Source organism: Balaenoptera physalus (genome assembly GCF_965194825.1).
Source record: "Balaenoptera physalus genome assembly, chromosome: 12".
In the NCBI taxonomy this organism is placed as follows: Eukaryota; Metazoa; Chordata; class Mammalia; order Artiodactyla; family Balaenopteridae; genus Balaenoptera; species Balaenoptera physalus.
The window spans coordinates 80,935,089-80,959,279 of NC_138897.1; the positions used below are offsets into that span (position 1 = coordinate 80,935,089).

The 24,191-nt window shown below is 35.9% G+C and overlaps 1 protein-coding gene across 14 annotated transcripts in view; it reads right to left on the bottom strand.

Moving 5' to 3' along the window:
* TMEM116 (transmembrane protein 116) overlaps positions 1 to 24,191 on the bottom strand; it is a 225,715-nt gene that overhangs the window by 192,828 nt on the left and 8,696 nt on the right. For 13 of the 14 annotated variants that reach the window (XR_014251859.1, XR_014251860.1, XR_014251861.1 and 10 more), the window contains exons 2-4: positions 13,725 to 13,771; positions 13,169 to 13,232; positions 6,273 to 6,404 (exon numbers count right to left, since the gene is read on the bottom strand). Coding sequence is in view for 9 of the 14 variants with exons in the window: in XM_082417549.1 (XP_082273675.1) it covers positions 6,273 to 6,404; positions 13,169 to 13,232; positions 13,725 to 13,771 (243 nt within the window). In the remaining 5 variants the exon portion in view is untranslated. Of the gene's footprint in view, positions 1 to 6,272; positions 6,405 to 13,168; positions 13,233 to 13,724; positions 13,772 to 14,341; positions 16,370 to 24,191 lie in introns of those variants that run through there. The other variant, XM_082417544.1, reaches the window with a different exon arrangement.

A 24,191-nucleotide genomic window follows, 5' to 3' on the forward strand; every position in this document is an offset into this window, starting at 1 on the left:
ACTAAGATTGAACATGCCATGGGGCAGCTAAGCCCACATGCCACAACTACTGAGCCTGCGTGCTCTGGAGCCCATGCACCACAACTAGTGAGAGAAGCCCACGTGCCACAACTAGAGAAGCCCGCGCACCTCAATGAAGAGCCTGTGTGCTGCAATGAAAGATCCCACATGCTGCAACGAAGATCCCACGTGCCACAACTAAGACCTGACACAGCCAAAATAAATAAATAAATATTAAAAAGAAAAAAGAAATTATATCAAGCAGTTTTTCTGAACAGAATGATACAGAACTAGAAATCAATTATAGGAATAAAAATGGGAAAAACACAAACACATGGAGACTGAAGAACATGCTACTAAAAAACAATTGGGTCAATGAAGAAATCAAGGAAGAAAGAAAATACCTCAAGACAAATGAAAATAAAAATACAAATTCCAAAATCTACAAAAGGCAAAAAAGTAGTTCTAAGAGGGAAATTTATATGGATACGGGCCTACCTCAAGAAAGAAGAAAAATCTCAAATAAATAACCTAAACTACCATCTAATGGCATTAGAAAAATAAGAACAAACAAAACCCAAAGTCAGCAGAAGGAAGGAAATAATAAAGATCAAAGAGGATATAATAAATGAGAGAGCAAAAAGAAAAAATAGAAAACATCAATGCAACCAAGAGCTGTTTTTTTGAAAGGATAAACAAAACCAATAGGCCTATAACCAGGCTCATTAATGAAGAGAGAGAGAGGACCCAAATAAGCAAAATAAGAAATGAAAGAGAAGAAATTACAACTCATATCACAGAAACCTAAAAAAAATAATAAAAGAATACTACAAACAGTTATATGCCAACACATTGGACAATTGAGAAGAAATGGGTAAATTCCTAGAAACATACAATCTTCCAAGACTGAATCAAGAAGAAACGGATTACCTAAATAGATTGATCAATAGTAGTGAAATTGAATCAGTAATCCAAAAACTCCCAGCAAAAGAAAGTCCAGGAACAAATGGATTCACAAGGGAATTCTACCAAATATATAAAGAAGACATAATACCTATCACTTTCAAACTGTTGCAAAAAATTGAAGGGAACACTTCCAAATTCATTCTATGAGGCCACCATTACCCTGATACCAAAACTAGACAAACTACAAAAAAGGAAAATTATGGGCTAATATCTCTGATGAATATAGATGCAAAAATCCTAAACAAAATATTAGCAAACCAAATTCAACAATACAGAAAAAGGATCATATACCATGATCAAGTGGAATTTATTCCTGAATGCAAGAATGGTTTAAAATCCACAAATCAGTCAATGTGGTACACCACACTAACAAATAGAAGAATAAAAATCATATGATGATCTCAATAGATGCAGAAAAAGCTTCTGACAAAATTCAACATCTATTTATGATAAAAACTCTCCACAAATTGGGTATAGAGAGAACGTACCTCAATATATGAAGTCCATATATGGCAAGCCCATAGCTAACGTTATACTCAACAGTGAAAAGCTGAAAGCATGTCCTTGAAGATCAAGAACAAGAGTAGGATGCCCACTCTCACCACTTTTATTCAATATAGTACTAGAAGTCCTAGCCACAACAATCAGACAAGAAAAAGAAATAAAAGGCTTCCAAATTAGAAGGGAAGAAGTAAAACTGTCACTATTTGCAGATGACATGATACTACATATACAAAACCCTAAAGTCTCCACCAAAAAACTGTTAGAACTCATCAATGAATTCAGTAAAGTTGCAGGACACAAGATTGATATACAGAAATCTGTTGTTTTCTATACACTAATAAAGAACTATCAGAAAGAGAAAGCAAAAAAAAAAAAAACCAATTCCATTTAAAATAGCATCAAAAAGAATAAAATACCTAGAAATAAACTTAAAAAAGAAGGTGAAAAACCTATATTCTTAAAACTACAAAATGCTGATGAAGGAAATTTTAGATGATACAAAGAAATGGAAAGACACACCATGTTCATGGACTGGAAGAATTAATATTGTTAAAATGTCCATAGTATCCAAAGCAATCTACAGATTCAATGCAATCCCTATCAAAATATTCATGACATTTTTCACAGAATAAGAACGAATAATCCTAAAATTTATATGGAACCACACATGACCCCGAAGAGCTGAAGCAAACTTGATAAAAAATAACAAAGCTGGAGGTATCACATTCCCTGACTTCAGACTATACTACAAAGCTACAGTCATCAAAACAGTATGGTACTGGCACAAAAACAAGCACATAGATCAATGGAACAGAACAGTGAGCCCAGAAATTAACCCACACATTTATGGTCAATTAATCTGTCATAAGAGGCAAAAATATACAATGGGAAAAGACACTCTTCAATAAGTGGTGCTGGGAAAACTGGACAGCTACATGTAAAAGAATGATATTAGAACATCTCATCACACCGTATACAAAAATAAACTCAAAATGGATCAAAAACCTAAGTGTAATACCGGAAACCATAAAACTCTTAGAAGAAAACATACACAGAACACTCTTTGACATAGCAACATTTTTGGGGATCAGTCTCCTCATGCAAAGGAAACAAAGGCAAAATTAACAAATGAGACCTAATTAAACTTGAAAGCTTTTGCATAACAAAGAAAACCACTGACAAAATGAAAAGACAACGTATGGAATAGGAGAAAATATTTGCAAATGATATGTCTGATAAGGAGTTAATATCCAAAATATATAAACAGCTCAAACAACTCAATATCAAAAAACCAAACAACCAAATTTAAAAATGGGCAGAAGACCTGAATAGACATTTTTCCAAAGAAGACATACAGATGGCCAATAGGCACACAAAAAAATGTTCAACACTGCTAATTATCAGGATAATGCAAATAAAAACCACAATGAGATACTGCCTCACACCTGTCAGAATGGCTGTCACCAAAATGACCACAAATAACAAATGTTGTTACGGATGTGGAGAAAAGGGAACCCTAGTACACTGTTCTTGGGAATGTAAGCTGACTCAGTCATTCTGGAAACCAGTATGGAGGTTCCTCAAAACACTAAAAATACAACTACCATATGATCCAGCAATTTCACTCCTGAGTATATATCCAAGAAAAAGAAAACACTAATTTGAAAAGATAGGCACCCCAATCTTCATAGCAGCATTATTTAAAATAGCCAAGATATGGTAGAAACCTAATTGTCCAACAACAGATGAATAGATACAAAATATGTGGTACATATATACAATGGAATTACTCAGCCATAAAAAAGAATGAAATTTTGCCAATGGAACAGGAGAGTATTATGCTTAGTGAAATGAGTCAGAGAAAGACAAATACTGTATGTTATTACCTATATGTGGATATCTAAAAAATAAAACAAATAAATATAACAAAACAGAAACAGATTCACAGATATACCTAATAAAAAAGTGGCTGCCAGTGGGAAGAAAGATGGGGGAGGGGCAAGAAACAGGTAGAGGATTAGGAGGTACAAGCTACTATGTATAAAATAAATAAGATACAAGGATATATTATAAAGCACAGAGAATATTATAAAATATAGAATATTTTATAATAATTTTAAACAGTGTAATCAATTAAAAATTGAATCACTATGTTGTACACCTGAAACTAATATAATATTATAAATCAACACCTTAATTAAAAAAAAATATTGTGACACATGCTACAACATGGATGAACCTTGAAGACATTAAACTCAGTGAAACAAGCTAGACACAAAAGGTCAAATACTGTATTATTTTACTGATAATGAGGTACCTAGAGTAGTCAAATTCATAGAGACAGAAAGTAGAATGGTGGTTACCAGAGGCTGGAAAGTAGGAGAAATGGAGAGGTATTGTTTAAAGAATACAGAGTTTTTCAGTTTGGGATAATAAAAATTTCTGAAGGTGAACAGTGAATAGTTGCACAACAATGTGAATGTATGCTGCTGAACTGTACACTTAAACATGGCTAAGACATTAAATTTTATGTTATGTATTTTTACCACAACTTTAAAATTTTTAATGGTTAAAATAGTAAATTTTATGTTACATGTATTTTACCACAATTTTAAAAACTAAAATTAACTGACTAACTAAATAAATAAGCTACTGTGTTTAAGCACTCTACAGCCCATCTCTCCCACTGATTACAAACAAAAACTCTGGAAAAAATATAAAAATCAACTACTTGAGGACTCTGAAAAGTAAAAAAAAAGCAAGTGGATTACAGAAGGGAGTCAAATCTGGAGAAGTGAACTGCAAGAAATAAGTTTCCCAAACTTTTTCTCTTTTTCTCTCTCACAGTTTTGCCTCAAGTGTGTACCCCAATCGTGATGTTGCTCAATGTAGGCACCTAAAACGCTAATAAAATCCCATCTTTTAGCCTATAGAAACTACAGAAGGGCTTTCTTCAGGCAGGAAAGTGTGGGGGGAATCCCAGAAATGATAGAGCCAGAAAAGAAGATGCCCTAATTCTGTGTGTGATTCCATACAAGTCCCAGCCTAACCCCTGCACCATGCATGCACATGACAGTCCCAAACCAGCATAGCCAAGGCTTAGAGAATTAGACTAAGATTTGAACCACTGCCTAAAGATGATGAGACAAAAATTACATTCTATATACAAAGGACAGAAAGATGTCACTCATTCTCATGGGAGAAGACCAATTTAGAAATGAGCCAGATATTGGAAACATCCAACCAATATTTTTAAAAACAACTATTACAATGCATCCAGTCTATGAAGTAAAGGAAAAAACACTTGAAATAATTTGGGGGGGGGGGTGATAGAAATAGGAATGTTTATTATCTTGATTGTGGTGATGATTTCATACATACGTAAAAAATGTACACTTTAAATACATGTAGTTTATTGAATATATAGCTCAATAAAGTTCAAAAAAATAAAGTAACATTACTCACATCTGTGCTAAGCACAAGGTAAATATTATTAATGACTATTTTACAGATTTAGGAGACTGAAGTTCAGAAAGATTAAGTACTTGCGTAAGGTTACCAAGTTAATCAGGTCCAAGATTCCAATGCAGATTTTTTTTTTTTTACTTCCAAGACTATAATATTATTATTCAGATACAATATTGTTTTTTATTATTATCTGAGAAAACAATACAGCCTTAACTCTATTTAATTTATGAGGTTATTATCAGGATTGAGTTAAGTATGTCTCTGAGATATTTAAATTTATATGAGGGACTTCCCTGGTGGCACAGTGGTTAAGAATCTGCCTGCCAATGCAGGGGACATGGGTTCGAGCCCTGGTCCGGGAAGATCCCACATGCCACGGAGCAACTAAGCCCGTGTGCCACAACTACTGAGCCTGCATACCACAACTACTGAAGCCCATGCGCCTAGAGCCTGTCTCCGCAACAAGAGAAGCCACCACAATGAGAAGCCTGCACACCGCAACGAAGAGTAGCCCCCACTCGACACAGCTAGAGAAATCTTGCACGCAGCAATGAAGACCCAATGCCAAAATAAATAAATAAATAATTTTTAAAAACCCACACACGTGTTTAAAAAAATAAATAAATTTATATAAGATAGGTAACATATTATTAGTACATGGACTTCATACCACTAATTACATGTTAGTATTTTCCTACTAAATTGAAACAAATTTCCCCTCTAGTAACAAATCCCAGAGGAAGCATCCAGCAGTGAGTACAGACTGCATATTAACCTCTACTTTTTTCACATCCCAAGTCTCAGAAACATTATATACTGATGGTACTATGTGGGTTAATCCATTGATAAAATCTATGAAAGATATATAACTCATATATAATCATATGTAGTATTTCCAAAAGTTAATGTTTATTAATGTAATAAAAAACATGCAATAATCTCAAAAGATGTAGAAATATATTCCATTACATGGAAATATGGTCACACTATGTTGAATAATAAAAGCAGATTACAAAAGGTATTAATGTGTTGTTTTATTTGTTCTAAAATGCATATACCTACAGAGAAGAAGATTGGAAATATATAATATACATAAAATATTAAAGAATGATTATATCTGGGTGATTTTAATTATCTTTCTGCTTCTCTGAATTTCCCAAATTTTCTGTAATAAATAAGTAGTTTTTTAATGGGGAAAAACAATAAAAGCTATTGTTTCAAAGTGTAACAATAAACAAAAGGGTCCTGCTTCCCAGGATGGATTATCTTCGCTTCTTATTTAAATCAGCGTGTGCCTTTCGTACAAGGTACTATCACAATCTAGTAGCACTCACCTGTCCAACTGCTTGCAAGTTATAGCAGACAATGTCCTTATTGGCTGCTGAAGTTCCATAGAGAAGTGCCGCAATGAGCCAGTATATCCCCAGGAGGAGGTCAGAGAAGCTCAGATAAACGAGTGGCCGTATCTGTAAAGCAATAAAATTCATAATTTCAAAAATGATATAGACAGGAGAATGTAACAATTAATTACTTTTATGTTTTACCCTTCCAGTAGAAAACTGGGCATAATTTTTCTGGGGCCTCTGCTATTGGTTGACTGGGGAATATAAAGGAATACTCCAGGTAGGAAGTAATCTGTAATCACAACTATCCCAACTGTTCTGGAACCAGAGTACTCATGGATGTATTAGCATTGGAACTTCTTCCTCAAGGAAAGAGAGAAAAGATGAGAAATTTTGTGATGGAGACATACCACAAATGGGAAATTTTAAGTGCTCTAGCTGCACAGCCAACATCTTCTAACAATAAGTAATGAGATTATCACCTGAGTGTTTTAGGATATGGTTGAGAACTCAAAGAAAACGAAAACAGGCTTTTTTTTAATCTTCACAGAGTTTAATTTGCATTTTTCTTTTTTTCTTTATTGAAGTATAATTGACAAATAAACCTGCAAGGTAAAGTGATGTGATGATTTGATGTACATATACATTGTGAAAGGATTTCCCTCAAGTTAATGAGCACATCCATCACCTCACATATTTACCTTTTTGCATATGTGTGTGAGAACATGTACGTTCTATTCTCTGAGCAAATTTCAATTGTACAATAGTGTTATCAACTATTATCACGTTATGTACTAGATCCTAAGACCTTATTCATTTTACAGGTTTTCATATCAATGAAAGTCAAGGTGGAGAAAAATATCAGCATGAATTGTATATGTTGTCTTTCAATTTCTATCTACATTGCTTAAGTCTGTCTTTCTCATTTTCTAGTATCCGTCTCCTTTTGGCCTCCCCACTCCCACTTTCCTGAAAATAGTTTTGGCCCTTCTGTAGAGAAAATTATAATATGTTTATTGAAAGACACCAAAGATCTAAGGTGAAGAAATATACCATGCTCATGGACTGTAAGATCCAATGTTATGAAAATGTCAGTTCTCCTTAAATTGGCACACAGATTAAATGCAATCTCAATTATGTATCAACATATCTTCTTGTGGAATTTGACAAAGTTGGCTCTAAATCTGATATTGAAATACAAAATATCAAGTTAACTATGACACTCGAAGAAAAAGGAGAAGGAGGACTTGTCCTACACATATCAAAACAATATAAAGCTGGACACAATATAAAGCAGATGCAGTGGTACTAGCCCAGAGATGGACAAATAGACCAATGGAACAGAATAGAGAGCCCAAAACAAGCCTAAGAATATATATATAAACGTTTTTTTAAAAAATAAGTTTATTTATTTATTTATTTATTTTTGGCTGCATTGGGTCTTCATTGCTGCACGTGGGCTTTCTCTAGTTGCAGCAAGTAGGGGCTACTCTTCATCGCAGTGCGCATGCTTCTCATTGTGGTGGCTTTTCTTGTTGCGGAGCATGGGCTCTAGGCAGGTGGGCTTCAGTGGTTGTGACACGTGGGTTCAGTAGTTGTGGCTCACAAGCTCTAGAGCGCAGGCTCAGTAGTTGTGGCGAACAGGCTTAGTTGCTCCGTGGCACGTGGGATCTTCCCGGACCAGGGCTCGAACCCATGTCCCCTGCATTGGCAGGTGGATTCTTAACCACTGCGCCACCAGGGAAGCCCCTATAAACTTTTTTTTTTTTAATTTATTTATTTTTGGCTGTGTTGGGTCTTCGTTTCTGTGTAAGGGCTTTCTCTAGTTGCGGCAAGCGGGGGCCGTTCTTCATTGCGGTGCGCGGGCCTCTCACTATCGTGGCCTCTCTTGTTGCGGAGCATAGGCTCCAGATGCGCAGGCTCAGTAGTTGTGGCTCACGGGCCCAGTTGCTCCGCGGCATGTGGGATCTTCCCAGACCAGGGCTCGAACCCGTTTACCCCTGCATTGGCAGGCAGATTCTCAACCACTGTGCCACCAGGGAAGCCCTAAACTTTTGATATATGATAGAGGTGGCTTTTTAGATGAATGGAGAAAGAACAGTCTTTTCAAAATGTGATACTAGAACAATTGGATATCCATATGGATAAAAATTAAATTGGGCCCCTACTTTCTGTCTCACACGCTCAAAAATCGGTACCAACTGGTTTAAAGACCTAAATACGAAAGACAAAATTTATAAAGGTTTTTTTGAAGATAATATAGGATAATGTTTTTAATTACTGGTTAGGGAAAGTTTTTCCTAAGCAAAACACAAAAAGATCTAAAAGAAATAGTCGAAAAATTTGCCCACATTCAAATGAAAAATGTCTGTGTCAAAAGACACTGTAAAGAAAGTGAAAAGACATGCCACAAAGTGGGAGAAGATACTTGTAACACATATGACTAACAAAGGACCAGTACCCAAACAATATTAAAAACAAAGCATGGACTTCCCTGGTGGTCCAGTGGTTAAGAATCTGCCTGTCAACGCAGGGTACATGGGTTCGAGCCCTGTTCCGGGAAGATCCCACATGCCGCAGAGCAACTAAGCCCGTGTGCCACAACTACTGAGTCTGTGCTCTAGAGTCCATGAGCCACAACTACTGAACCCACGTGCCACAATTACTGAAGCCCGCACACCTAGAGCCTACGCTCCGCAACAAGAGAAGCCACTGCAATGAGAAGCACGTGCACCACAGTGAAGAGTAGCCCCTGCTCGCCGCAACTAGAGAAAGGCCACGGGCAGCAACGAAGACCCAATGCAGTCAAAAATAAATAAATAAATAAAATTTATTTTAAAAAAACAAAGCAAACAAAAACTCTTACAAAGCAATAAGAAAAAACAATAGAAAAAAATGGACAAAAGATTTGAACAGGTACTTAAGAAAAGAAATCCAAATGACTGTAAAAATGTGAAAATATGCCTGACCCCATTAGTAATCAAGGAAATTAAAAAATTAAAGCTATAAGGAGACCAAAAGTCAATCAATCAATCAATCTACAATGAGATGAAAATTACACACCCATGGCAAAAATTTTTAAAGTCTGACAATATCAAATATTAATGGGAACATGAAGCAATAGGACATTTCATACACTGCTGGCACAACTATTTGGAAAAAGTCTGGCATTATCTAGGGGATATGAATATCCTATATTCTGTTATTAGGTAAAATCACTAGAGAAACTTTTGCATGTGTGCATCAGAAGACATGTACAAGATTGTTTATAGCAGAACAGATAGATATATTGTGGTATGTTCATAATATAGAATGCTAAGCGTCAGTGAAAAAGAAATGAACCAGAGCTGTGCACAACACCATGGACAAATCTCAGAAGTGATACTGAGGGAAAAAAGCAAATCACAAAGCAATACATACCAAAAAATACAGTGTTATCCCATTTATGTCAAGTTCAAAAATGCAAAACTAAATTGTTTAGGGATATATACATTACTGGTAAAACTGTACATAAAAGCCAAGAAATGATTAAGCAAAAATCTGGATAGTGGTTACTGCTAGAGGTGAGGTTGTGACTGGGAAGGAGCACAGTAGGAATGTTTGGGGATACGAGCGATTCCTATTTCTTGTCCCAGGTTTTGTTTATAGCCATCCATTATATAGCACACATGAGTTTTATGCCTTCTAAACCATGGCTGGTATATCTCACAGTAAAAAAGTAAGTTTAAAAAATTTTGGTGCCCCCACCACTGGGTCCACAGGCCGGCCCGGTCCCTGGCATGTGCGCCCCCTGCAAAAAAATTACTAAGTTATCATCAGATACTACCTAATATAAGAACTAATCTCCTCACCTGTACAAAAGGGAATTTTTCTCATACTTTTCTTCCAAATGAGAGGAAAGTTAAGATGCTAATACCTTGCTGATAGGGGTAAATGGTCAAGCTGCTTTGGCTAACACAAACAAAAACAAGTGAAATAATATTTTAAACTGTATTTACTAAATATCAGATATTATTATTTTAACAATATATATCCTTTGCTACAAGGAAGCCTGTTAAGGTTCCAGCCAGGTGGCATATTCATAGATTTTACTGGCCTATGACCTATCACAAGTTTATAACTGTTAATGGGTAAAAAATTAAAACTGAATACAAAATAAACTCTGGAGCAGAAAGGCGGCCAAGCAGCTTTTGTGAGCAAGAACATAATTATGGTCATTGAGTCAATAAATAGCCTTATATATAGGGAACTGTTGGCCAATTAAAACACACCTAAGGTCTTTGGCACAGAAATAAAGGATAAAAAGAGGTTTATATACTTTCACTCATGGTTGGAAAATCATGAGTTCTAGTAACAGGAGATAAAATCAATCAATTAAACAACAAAACTTAACTGAGCACCTATTATTGAAATTAAAAAAGATTTCACCCCTTCTATGTTTAACAAGATACTAGGTCGAAGGTAATACAGAGAAATGTATGATACAGGTCACGCTTTAAGAAAAATACAAAAAATAAAAAATTTTTAAAAAGGGACTTCCCTGGCAGTCCAGTGGTTAAGACTTCGTGCTTCCACTGCAGGGGGCACAGGTTTGATCCCTGGTTGGGGAACTAAGATCCCACATGCTGTGCAGCGCAGCCAAAAATTTTTTTAAAAATTAAAAAAATTTTTTTAAATTAAATAAAAATACAATCAGCATAGTGCATGGTAATAAGATGAAAAAGCTTAAGACATGATCCTAAATATGAAAGCAAAAACTTTAAATATACTTGTACTTGTCTCATTTAAATCAAGAGCAAAGTAAGGTGCAGGGATGGAATGCATTGTGTGAAAGGCTTTCTCCAAGGAGGTTCTGGGTCCAGGTCTAACCTGGTAAGGTAAAACACCTAAAGCAACTCATATTTATACTCTTCCAAAACACTGCTTCCTAATATTTCTAGTGAAATCAAGTTACAAAGAATATCAAAAGTGACCTTCACAAGGAAATGAAGTGCACTTCACACAAGTGCAGCGAAGTATATCTGCCTCGAGTTTTTGTTTTTGTTTTTTTTCTTTAACACTGGCTGGCCTGGGCTACTTTCTTCTCTCTTAAGGTTGCCTCTCTGAGTTATTGTCTAATCAGCTAGTCCCCTCAAAGATTTCCCATGGATTTCTCCAATTTACTATAATCATTAATTTAATAATTTTTGTGTTTTTCAGATTATGCCTTCCATGTGTTTATGCTGTTAAAAATGTTATTTGATGAAGAAATAAAGGAAAATGGTGGAGCATGGCTGACATTTTTAAGCTGGAAAAATTGGAATCTTCCCTACACCAAAAAAGCAGAATGTGTAGGAACCACTGAATTATTGATTACTAAGGTCCTTCAGGCTCTGGTTATGTGAAAGGTATGAGAACCGAAACCAGAGAAATTAAAGGTCACATCCCAGGCCAAACTAGACCCCACATCTTTATAAAGCTCTAACCCACTGTTATGGCAGAGGTCACCCTAGAGCAGTGGTTTTCAACCAGGAGTGACTGCCTCTCTCAGAAGACATTTGGCAATATTTGAAGATATTTTTAGTTCTCACAACTGGGTGAGGAAGGTTGCTGCTACATCTATTGGGTAAAGTCTGCTAAATATCCTAAGATGCAGGACAGCCACCCACAACAAATAACCATCTAGCCCAAAAGGTCAGTAGTACTGAGAATCTCTGCTTACCTCTCTCCACAATGTAACTTATACTTTATTAACTTAATCACATCTGAACTCAAATTTCAACAAACATTCAGGAAAGAAACATTAGGGAAATCCACATCACAGGAAGATGTGTGGCCTAAGATTACTTTGGCAGGCAACTGACAATACAATATCAAGACTTCTACTTTCTAGTTTTACTTACATAGGCACATTCTACCTCTGAAATTCAAAATTCTCTTTTCATTAGACATTATATTTCAGTGGTTTAAAAGTGTATGTGAGAAGAGGCTTTGGAACAAGACAAGTCTGCCTCAACTTCTAGCTCTAACACTTACTAGCTATGAGACCTTAGCCACAGCTAAGCTAAATGTGTCATTTTCCACATTACAAAAGCTCTCTCATACATGTCCTAAACTACATTTTGCTTAATTTTGTGCCACTTGGCCTGATTAGAAAAACAGTTTTGTTACATTTTTCTTAAAATCTTTTCTTTTTTTGGGGGGGGGGGGAGCACACCATGCAGCTTGTGGGACCAGGGATTGAACCTGGGCCACAGCAGTGAAAGCCCAGAATCCTAACCGCTAGGCTACCAGGGAACTCCCTGATAGGTTTTTTTTTTTTTAATACCTTAAGTATATACTATTTTTATTTGTCAATTATACCTCAATAAAAGGAAGGTTTTTAACTAGACTTTTTTGGTATGAATAGTTTTACATAGGATGTATTTTTGTTCTAGTTTCACCATTAAATTGTAATTGCCTAGAAGGCCAGAACAGCAAAATAAATACCTTTTGTATAGCAGTCTTTGAACTATTTCCAGCCCCACTAGCAATTTTACCAAGATATCAACATCGGAAAACTCACCTCTAGGCAGGACCCTACCATGCTTAGAGTGAATATAGGCTTCAAACAATACTCTGTTTCTTTGACTTTAATAATTAATGCATACCCCCAAAAATCTACATTTATCCACTAATCCACATTTAGTCAATTCCTCAGTATTCAAAATTATAGTTAAAATAACTACCTAAAAGAAAAGGGAGATCTTTGGGGCAATGTCTAAAATATCTCAATGTATTATATCAAAATGACAAATTTACAAGCAATTCATAGGATTATTCCATCATTTATAGGGGACACCTCTCTTTTTTATTTCAAAGGCTAAGTCACTAAAAGTTCAAATCCAACACAGAAAGAGACTGCTCACCTCTGGAGATTTCTGTATGTTCTGGAATACAGCATAGGCAATAAGTGAACTTGAACCTATAACACTGGCAGAGATAAAAGACTATCATTAAACAGGACAATTGGCGCTCCTTTGTTTTTGCTACTTTTTTTTACAGCTTTATTGACATATAATTGATGTAAAATAAACTGCACAAATGTTTTAAAAATATGGAATGCTTCACGAATTTGTGTGTCATCCTTAAGCAGAGGCTATGCTAATCTTCTCTGTATCATTACAATTTTTAGTATATGTGCTACCAAAGTGAGCACTTCACAACTGATTTTGCAAATCAATCCTGTTGACCAAATTGTCCTTTGATTTTCAGATGTTACCCTTCAATCTGGTTTTTTTGTTATTATTGTTGTTGATGTTATTACATTTTATTAATCAGATAATGTCAACATGGTAAAGAACAGCATTTCTAACTAATGAGTAAAAGCAAGTCCCCAGGGAAAAAATATAGAAACTTCAGAATTCTCCAGTTTTGCTTGTACTAGTTCAAACAGTTACATTACATGAGGTTAAATAAACTTACCTCAGAGTAGCCATAACAAACTGTATCCACTGTATTGCAGAAAATAACTAAATAAAAAGGGAAAGTAAGAATAAAATTAAGCCTTTTAAATTTAATATTCAACCTTTCTCTAATTTCACTGTTTGTTAACTATCTGTGCAGAGCACAAACTCTTCAGTGCCTAATCAAAACACACTACAAGTCTGAGAATGAGTAAAAAGGGTGAATAGGCCCCTGGAAAGCCAGGGTGGCTCCTTTCTTCCTCCCTTATTGCTACATTGCTGGGAAACAGTAAGATAAAAAGAATAGACAGGTGGATAGAAAATGACTGGAGGAAAAAAAGAGAGTTGGATTAGAAAATTAATAAAGGGAAGAATAAAATGGAAAAGAGGCAGAAAAAGTTAAATTTTAAGACAGAACAGACAGATATGCGGAAAGAATGGGTAACAGAAGAGGCAAACAAATACTAAATAAAGTTGACTGACAGAGAGCTAGACAGAAAAAACAGAATAGTAAGCAACAGGGGAAAAGGAAGAAGAAAAGTTAGTATGGAGAGAGATGCTGTGAGTGAAAAATACAGAACAGGGAGGAAGGAAGGGGGATCGAAAAACGAAGAGAGGGGCTGCTTCTAGTCTCACCAAGTTCCAATTGTCCTCCAAAATGCTAGCCTCCAGTAGGAAGGCCATAGGGACTTCAGCCTCAGCTAAATTCAAGCAGCCTGATCCTTCCTGGTCAGGTTCTGAATCCCAAGCAGTAAACAGGTAGCTCCACCCTTAACCCAGCTGGGCTCCTCCCTACCCAATCCTGCCCTGTATCTGGAGGGCAAGGAGAGAAAGTAGCGACAAGTGGAGGAGAAAGGCAAGCAGAAAGAACAAAAATAGAAAGAGCAGGTGACAAGGAAACAAAGTTCTAAAAAGCATTAGGAACTGTAAAAAGGGGCAAGATGTAGGACTAATAAAAAGTACAGAGAATGAGTCACCATGAAAAGGTAAATAGAGCTGCAAGAGAGAAATAGAATAGAAAAAAGGGAGAGAAAAACAGGGAAGAAGGGAGGTCTATTTGAAACCTGTCCCTGTTTAGGGACACAAGCCTGTGTTGGGGAAGACAGGCTATATATTTACTCAATCAGTAAGTTTTTAGTAATAGCTGGAAAAGATGTGAAGAGAAAGGGTTATTAATGTCTCATAATACTAATGTTTTCTTAAATATTCTGTACCAAAATTCCCACCATAAATATAATAAATGTATTATATAATATTTGTAATATTATATTTGTAGTAATATTACATTTATAAATGTAAATATAATATTACTAAATTACACAATTCATTGAATATGCTTATGTTTATATATCAACTTTGTGTAAAACGCTGTGTTATGGAAAATATAAAGACAAAAAAGATCAGACCCAGACTTCCAGGAGCTTATAATATAGTAGGAAAAATAGCTTGAATACCAAATCTCAAATAATCTGTACACAAAAATAATATACACTGATTGGCATTTGAACATTATTTGGAAGAACTGGTAAAATTTGGACAAAAATTGGGGGAAGGAGAAAGCAGAAGGAAGAACGCTTCATTTACATAACCATTTATCTTTCATCTAACCATACTCTCATACATTTTACAAATATTTATTGATAATATAAATTAGATCATTTGCATGGCTTGAGTAATTTAAATATATTATTCATTTATTCATATGAAATTAAGAATACCATGTGCAGTGGAATACAGGACATTGTTAAGTAGAGGTAGGCTCTAATCACTTTGCTTACATTATTAGATAAACAAATTAAAATACCAGTATATTTCTGGATCAGAAATCCCTACCATAAAATCTTAGGGAGTCTTTTGAGGCCTCTAATCAGAAGTCTATCTAATAAGGGTGAGGGGACTAATGACAGTCTCACCAAGTGATAAGAGAATGCTTTTGGACAAAGGACTCTTGTCTCAGTCAAGAACAAATCTCAGATTGTTCAGAGAACAACCATGGCAAATCAGTCTGCTGCTCTTGACAAGAGAACTTTTCTCTTTTGGCATCTATTCTAAAATGTCTTATGCCACCAACCAACATTTGGGGATTTACTTTTCTATTTTTCTCTCTAAATTAAGCCCCTCCCTTCTGTATATTTAGCACTGTTCCCCTTTGAAATGTCTTTGGAATCATAATTCTCCCATTTCCTTTTCTATAAGAGCTAACCCAAGCCCAAATGATGAAGTGGGTGATATTTATTTTCAGTTTTGTCTTTTCTTTTTACTTAGCTCCTTAGCAAGCTCAAACACACCTCAGTTCTCAATGTAATGGGCTACTACTATATATTACATATCAATTTCAGTTAACAGATATTCATTAAACTTCTACCATGAGCGAGTTACTGCAGTGGATACAAAGTCAAGAAAAACACCTATGTAGTAAAGTATTTTAATTTAAGCAGAAATAGTACTTAAAGAAAATTTCTAGTAATAATAGCTACCAATTATCAACTGGTTTCTCTGTAAGCATTTTAATCCTCAACACAACCTTTGAGGTAAGAAGTATTATTCTTATTTTACAGATGAAGAAACTGAGGCTTAAAGAAGTTGTGTCATTTTCCCTCTGGTTACAGAATTATCAACTGGTAACACCAACATTCAAACTCAGTCAGTCTGATCATAGTTCTCACTCTTAACACATACAGTACTCTTAACAGGAAACTGGTTAATGGGAAAATAGGGAAAGGTAATTTAAAAAATTAATGGCACATCAAAAGAATTCTTTTATTAGGCAATTGCTTCTCAGATATGACAACAAAAGCACAAGCAACAAAAGAAAAAAATAGATAAATTGGTCTTCTTCAAAATTAGAAAATTTAGTTCTTCAAAGGATACCATCAAGAAAGTAAAAAAGACAACCCACAGAATAGGAGAAAGTATGTGTAAACTATATATCTAATAAGGGACTTTTATGTAGAATATATAGAGAATTCCTACAACTCAGTAACACAACCCAATTTAAAAATGGGCAAAGGTTTGTTTTTTTGTTTTTTGTTTTTTTGGCTGCACCTCACAGCTTGTGGGATCTTAGCTCCCCGACCAGGGATCGAACCCAGGCCCTGGCAGTGAAAGCACCAAGCCCTAACCACTGGACCGCAAGGGAATTCCTGGGCAAAGGTTTTAAATTAGAGATTTCTCCCCAAAATAATACGAATAACTAATACACATGAAAAGATGATCAACATCATAAGCCACCAGGGAAATACAAATTAAAATCACGAGATGACATTTCACACCTACTAGGATGGCTATAATAAAAAGAAAATAGCAAGTGAGAAATAGTGTTGAGAAATAGGAAACCTCATACACTGCTGTGGAAATATAACATATTGCAGCCACTTTGCCAGTTCCACAAAAGGTTAAACATATCCTATATGACTCAGCTCCTAGGTATAAACCCAGTTCTATTTCTAGGTATATACCCAAGAGATTAAAACATATGTCCACACAAAAACTTCAACACAAACGTTCAAAACAGTGTTATACATAATAGACAAAGAGTAGAAACAACACAAATGTCCATCAACTGGTGAACAGATAAATAAAATATGCTATATCAGTATAGTGGAATATTATTTAGCAATTGAAAGAAGTACTGATACATGCTACAACATGGATGAACCTTGAAAACATTAGGCTAGGTGAAAAAGCTAGTCACAAAAGACAATGTACTGTATGATTTCATTCATACAAAATGTCCAAAACAGGGTATTTCCCTGGTGGCCCAATGGTTAAGAATCTGCCTTCCAATGCAGGGGACGCGGGTTCGATCCCTGGTCAGGGAACTAAGATCCCACATGTCGCGGGGCAACTAAGCCCATGCGCTGCAACTACTGAGCTTGCGCGCCTCAACTAGAGAGCCCGCGTGCCGCAAACTACAGAGCCCACGTGCTCTGGAGCCTGCGCCACAACTAGAGAAGAGAAAACCCGCACACCACAACTCGAGAGAAGCCGGCGCGCCGCAACAAACAGCTCACACGCTGCAATGAGCGCCACGACGAAAGATCCCACATGCTGCAAGGAAGATCCCGTGTACCACAACAAAGATCCAACGCAGCCAAATAAATTAATTAATTAATTTTAAAAAATGTCCAAAACAGGCTAATTTACAGTGACAGAAAGTAGATTAGTGTTGCCTAGAGCTAGAAAGGTAGTTTGGGAGGGAATGGGGAGTGACTGCTAATGGGCACAGGCTTTCTTTTTAGGATGATAAAAATATTCTAAAATTAGATAATGGTGCTGGTTGTACAACTCTATGAATATACCGGAAACCACTGAATTGTACACTTTAAAAGGATGAATTGTATGGTACATAAATTATATCTTAATAAAGCTGTCACCCAAAAAAATGAAGTTTGGGACAAAAGCAAGGAAGGATATATCCCATTGCTGAAACTCATGGTATAATGATTAATGGATAACATGTTTCTGTCTCTCCTACTGAAAAGAATAATATTTAGAATAAAAAGTGTAAAACATTGTAAGAGGGAACTGAAGATAAAGATTGTAAGAGAGCACCTGACAGCTCTAAATGAATACAGCACTCCTGGCCTGAACAAATTACACTCCAGGGCTTTGGTAAAACTTGAAGGTTAACCCAATAAACCACTGAATGAAATCTGAGAGTTCATGTAAAACTGCAAAAATTGCTAGAAATTGTAGAAAATTGTAGAAATTGCTAGAAGTTGTAGAAATTGTAGAAAGCTGTTGATAACTAAAAATTTTTTATAAGGAGAAAGGATAGTAGAATCTGCAAAGATCTTAGTATTTATCTCAGACAAGATTCTAGAATGAACTATCCAAAAGATGTGTTTTTATCAATTTATTTATTTATTTATTTATTTATCTTTGGCTGCATTGGGTCTTCATTGTTGGGTCTTACTTGCGGCGTGCGGGCTTTCTCTAGTTGCAGCAAGTGGGGGCTACTCTTTGATGCAGTGCGCAGGTTTCTCATTGCGGTGGCTTCTCTTGTTGCAGAGCTTGGGCTCTAGGCACATGGGCTTCATAAGTTGTGGCACGCAGGATCGGTAGTTGTGGCCGGCGGGCTCTAAAGCACAGGCTCAACAGTTGTGGCGCACGGGCTTAGTTGCTCCACAGCATTTCAGATCTTCCTGGACCAGAGCTCAAACCCGTGTCCCCTGCATTGGCAGGCAGATTCTCAACCACTGTGCCACCAGGGAAGTCCCAAGATGTGTTTTTAAAGAATTAGAAAAAAGTAACCATTAATTCAACATGGATTTATAAAAAAAATCATGCCAGACTAACCCCATTCTTTTTGGACAGAATTACTAGACACAGTGTATATGGTATTTTGACAAAACATTTTGTGAGAAATTCATGATATAAAAATAAGAAAATATATTGGGAATTCCCTGGTGGTCCAGTGGTTAGGACTCAGCACTTTCACCACTGGGGCCCAGATTCGATTCCTGGTCGGGAACTAGGATCCCGTAGGCCAAGCAGTGTGGCCAAAAGAAAAAAAGAAAGAAAGAAAAGAAAAGAAAAGAAAATGTAGACCAAGTAGAAGCACAATTAAGGGCATTTCTAAATAAACCTAAGGTAGTGCTAACTAATTGATAAATATCAACTTAAAAATGGCTTCTAGTGGAGTGAACCAGCATTCTGACTTGACACTGTTCTGTAAAACATTTTCATCAATAACTTGAAAGAAAATACAGTGAGCATATTTATCAAATATGTGTGTTACTTATCTATTGCATCATAACAAATGTCCACAAATTTAGCGGCTTAAAACACACATATTATCTCACAGCATCTGTGAGTTAGGAGTTCAAGAATAGCTTAGTTGGGTCTTCTGCTTCAGTGTCTCTCACAAGGTTATGACCAAGATGTTGACCAGGGCTGGGTCTCGTCTGAAGGCTCAAATGGAGAAGGATCTGCTTCCAAGTTCATACAGTTGTTGGTCTAATTCAGTTCCTTGAGGGTTGCGGGCCTGAGGGCCTCAGTTCCTAACTAACTCTTGGTGCAAGGCTACACTCAGTTCTTTGCCATGTGGACTTCTGCAAGATGCCCTCCTAGCGACATGGAAGTCTCAATCTTATGTAAGCAAATGACTGAAGTGACATCCCATCTCCTTTCCTGTATTCTATTCATCACAGATCTTGTCAACACTCAAGGGGAGAGGATTACACAACAGTGTGAATACCAAGAGGCAGGCATCATTGGGGGCTATCTTAGTGTCTGCCCACCACTGTGTGTTTATCCAACATGTCAAATACTTTTCCAATTCAGATAATTTGCAATAGCTCTTCCCTCTCTGGAATGCTCTTCCCCCAGATAATCACATGACGAGCTCCTTCTCATCCTTCAAGCATCAGGTCAAATGTCATCACCTCAGAGATGTAACATTTATTCAAACTCCAAAATATCTTGTTTGTTTGTGTGCCTATTTCTCCTTAGTAGACTGTAACTTCCTTGGGGCCAGGCAACTTATCTGTCTCATTAACCTCAATATTTCTAGTGCCTAAAAGTGACTAAAATAGGCATTCAGTATTTATTGAATGAATGTACCAAAGTTGTGAGGGATAGATCTTATACTTTAGAATAATGAGTTTCATTTAATAATATAATAATATAAAAGTTAATAGAAATAAATGCAAGTATACTGCACTTGGGTCTAAAATATCAACTGGACAGAGATTAGGATGAAATGGTAACCCAATCCCATTTACCATCACATCAAAAAGAATGAAATACCTAGGAATAAACCTACCTAAGGAGGCAAATGACTTGTACTCTGAAAACTAAAAGACACTGATGAAAGAAATTGAAGATGACACAAACAGATGGAAAGTTGTACCATGTTCTTGGATTGGAGGAATCAATATTGTTAAAATAAGCATACTACCCAAGGCAATCTACAGATTCAGTGCAATCCCTATCAAATTACCAATGGCATTTTTCACAGAACTAGAACAAAATTTTTTAAAATTTGTATGGAAATACAAAAGACCCCGAATAGCCAAAACAATCTTGAGAAAGAAAAGCTAAGCTGGAGGAATCATGCTCCCTGACTTCAGACTATATTACAAAGCTACCGTCATCAAAACAATATGGAACAAAAAAGACACACTGATCAATGGAACAGGACACAAAGACCAGAAATAAACGCATGCACTTATGGTCAATTAATCTATGACAAAGGAGGCAAGAATATACAGTGGAGAAAAGACAGTTTCTTCAATAAGTGGTGCTGGGAAAACTGGACAGCTACATGTAAATCAATGAAATTAGAACATTAACACCATATACAAAAGTAAATTCAAAATGGATTAAAGACCTAAATGTAAGACTAGATATTACAAATGCGGGAGACAGTGTGGAGAAAAAGGAACCTTCCTACACTGTTGGTGGGAATGTAAATTGGTGCAGCCACTATGGGGAACAGTATGGAGGTTCCTTAAAAAACTAAAAATAGAGTTACCATATGATCTAGGAATTCCACTCTTGGGCATATATCCAGAGAAAACTCTAATTCGAAAAGATACATGCACCACAATGTTCACAGCAGTGCTGTTTACAACAGTCAAGACATGGAAGCAACCTAAATGTTCATCAAGGGATGAATGGATAAAGAAGATGTGGCATATGTATACAATGGAATATTACTCAGCCATAAAAAAGAATGAAATAATGCCATTTGCAGCAACATAGATCAACCTAGAGACTATCATACTAAGTGAAATAAGTCAGACAGAGAAAGACAAATATATGGTACCACTTATATATGAAATCTCAAAAAATGATACAGGGACTTCCCTGGCGGCCCAGTGGTTAAGACTCCATGCATCCACTGCAGGGGGCATGGGTTTAATCCCTGGTCGGGGACTAAGATCCCACATGACGTGATGTGCAGCCAAAAAAAAAAAAAAAAAAAGATACAAATGAACTTATTTACAAAACAGAATTACACAGACATAGAAAACAAATTTATGGTTACCAAAGTAGAGAGAGGGGAGAGGGATAAATTAGGAGTTTGGGATTAACATATACACACTACTATATATAAAAAGGTAAACAACAAGGTCCTACTGTATAGTACAGGGAACTATATTTAATATCCTGTAATAATCTATAATGGGAAAGGATCTCAAAAAGAATCACTTTGCTGTACACCTGAAACTAACACAACATTGTAAATCAACTATACTTCAATAAGAAAAGAGAGCAAAATTTTTTTATAAAAGAAAAAGTTAGCAACATTTTACTTTAAAACTCTAGAATCATTCTATCCAATAAATATGTAATGTGAGCCACATATGTAATTTAAAAGTTTCTAAAAAACTTTTTAAAAAGTAAAAAGAAACAGGTAAAATTAATTTTAATAATATATTTTATTAACCCAAATATTTAAAATTTTGTCATTTTAACATATAATCAATATAAAAATCACTGCAATATTTCACTTTCTTAATTTTGTACTTTGTAATTCAGGGTGTATTTTACACTTATGTCTCAATTCAGGTTAGCCACATTTCAAGAGCTCAGTAGCTACATGTAATTTTATTTATTTATTTATGGCTGCATTGGGTCTTCATTACTGTGAACAGGCTTCCTCTGTTGTGGCGAGCGGGGGCTACTCTTCGTTGCGATGCGCAGGCTTCTCATTGTGGTGGCTTCTGTTGTGGCAGAGCACAGGCTCTAGGCCCGTGGGCTTCAGTAGTTGTGGCAAGTGGGCTCAGTAGTTGTGGCTCGCAGGCTCTAGAGCACAGGCTCAGTAGTTGTGGCACACGGGCTTAGCTGCTCCGTGGCAGCTAAGATCCTGGGAAGATCCTGGGATCTTCCTGGACCAGGGCTTGAACCCACGTCCACTGCATTGGCAGGCAGGTTCTTAACCACTGCGCCACCAGGGAAGTCCTACATGTAATATTATAAGTGGCATTTTTATTTACAACTAGATTGTAGAGGTTCTTGCATTTGAATTTTATCCTGCAGAGGTGCCATTATAAACTTCTGAGCAAATAAATGATATGACATAATTACCATATAACTAGTCCTTAGTGAGTATGTAGTATATGCCAGGCCCTATTCTAAATGCTTCCTATACATTAATTTAATCCATTCACAATCCTATGAAGCAAGTGTTATTATTATCCTTTTACATGATACTATCATGAGTAACATGTTGGCAGTGTGCAGGATAGATTAAAAAGGGAAGAGACTGGCAAGAATTAGGTTATTTTTATTTACTTATTTACATCCCACTTTGACCTAGATAATATTTCAGGTGGCTTATGACAGTGCATAAGATAATACAAAATGACATGAATTGAACATGGGACAAAAGAAGAAAGAAAAACATCTCTGCTGAAATGATCTGATCCCTGGATGTTAAAATCTCTATGCATTTTTTTAATGTTACTTTATTGAAAAAACAATATTAAAATAAGAGAAATCTAAAGTAAAAAGTTTGCTGCAACCTCATCTAGTCAAAATGAGTTTCACTTTTGTTACTTTAAGTCTTCGTCCTTATGCATATTCAATTTTTACATGTTTGTAGTAATTCTATAGCTAGTATTTTATATTCTACATTTTTGCTCAACATTATTCCATAATAACCTTTTTTCCTTTTGTTAGAGTCTTATTTTCTTTCTCTCCACTCCCCTGAACTGTAACCAATGCAAAAAGCCTGGTATATTTCTCTACATCATCCTCTATCCTCATTAAAACATATCCAAATATATATATATATATATATACATACATACATACACACACACACACATATATACAGAGGTTGTTGTTACAGTGGTATGTATGGTAGGTTTTTTAAAATGGGATCATATATTTCTGTATACATGGCTGTCCTCACCTGTTATTTCATGGGTATCTCTCCACTTTAATATAAACAGTTCTAATCAATTTTGATAGCTGTATAGTATTCCACATAAGATAATTTATCCAACAATTCCTCTCGTGATGGACATGTAGGCTGTTTTCAGGTTTTGTTTTTCTTAATTTCCTTTATTTATTTTTCCTTCTGCAAACAATTCTGTGGTAAACATCCCTACATCCCCGCATATATAATCTCCTTCTTTGCTGATGTTTTTTTTTTTTTGCTTATGTTTTTATTACTAAAAGACAGATTCCAGAATGGAATTCTTTTTGTTCATCAAATATTTCAAGCTCTTTTTCATTCTGTATTATTTTATTGGTCACGCCATGCAGCTTGGGGGATCTTAGTTCCCCCACTACAGATCGAATCCGGGCCCCCAGCAGTGGAACCACCGAGTCCTAACCACTGGACCGCCAGGGAATTCCCTCTTTCTCATTCTAGAACCTTTGCACATACTAGTTTTTTTTCCTAAAATGCTTCCTAACACATAGTAATCTGTAATTTAAATATATTTATATAATTATTTAATGTTTGTTTCATCAATCAAGGGTAAGTTCCTTGAGAGCTGAATCCCATTCATGCTTTAGGTCTTAT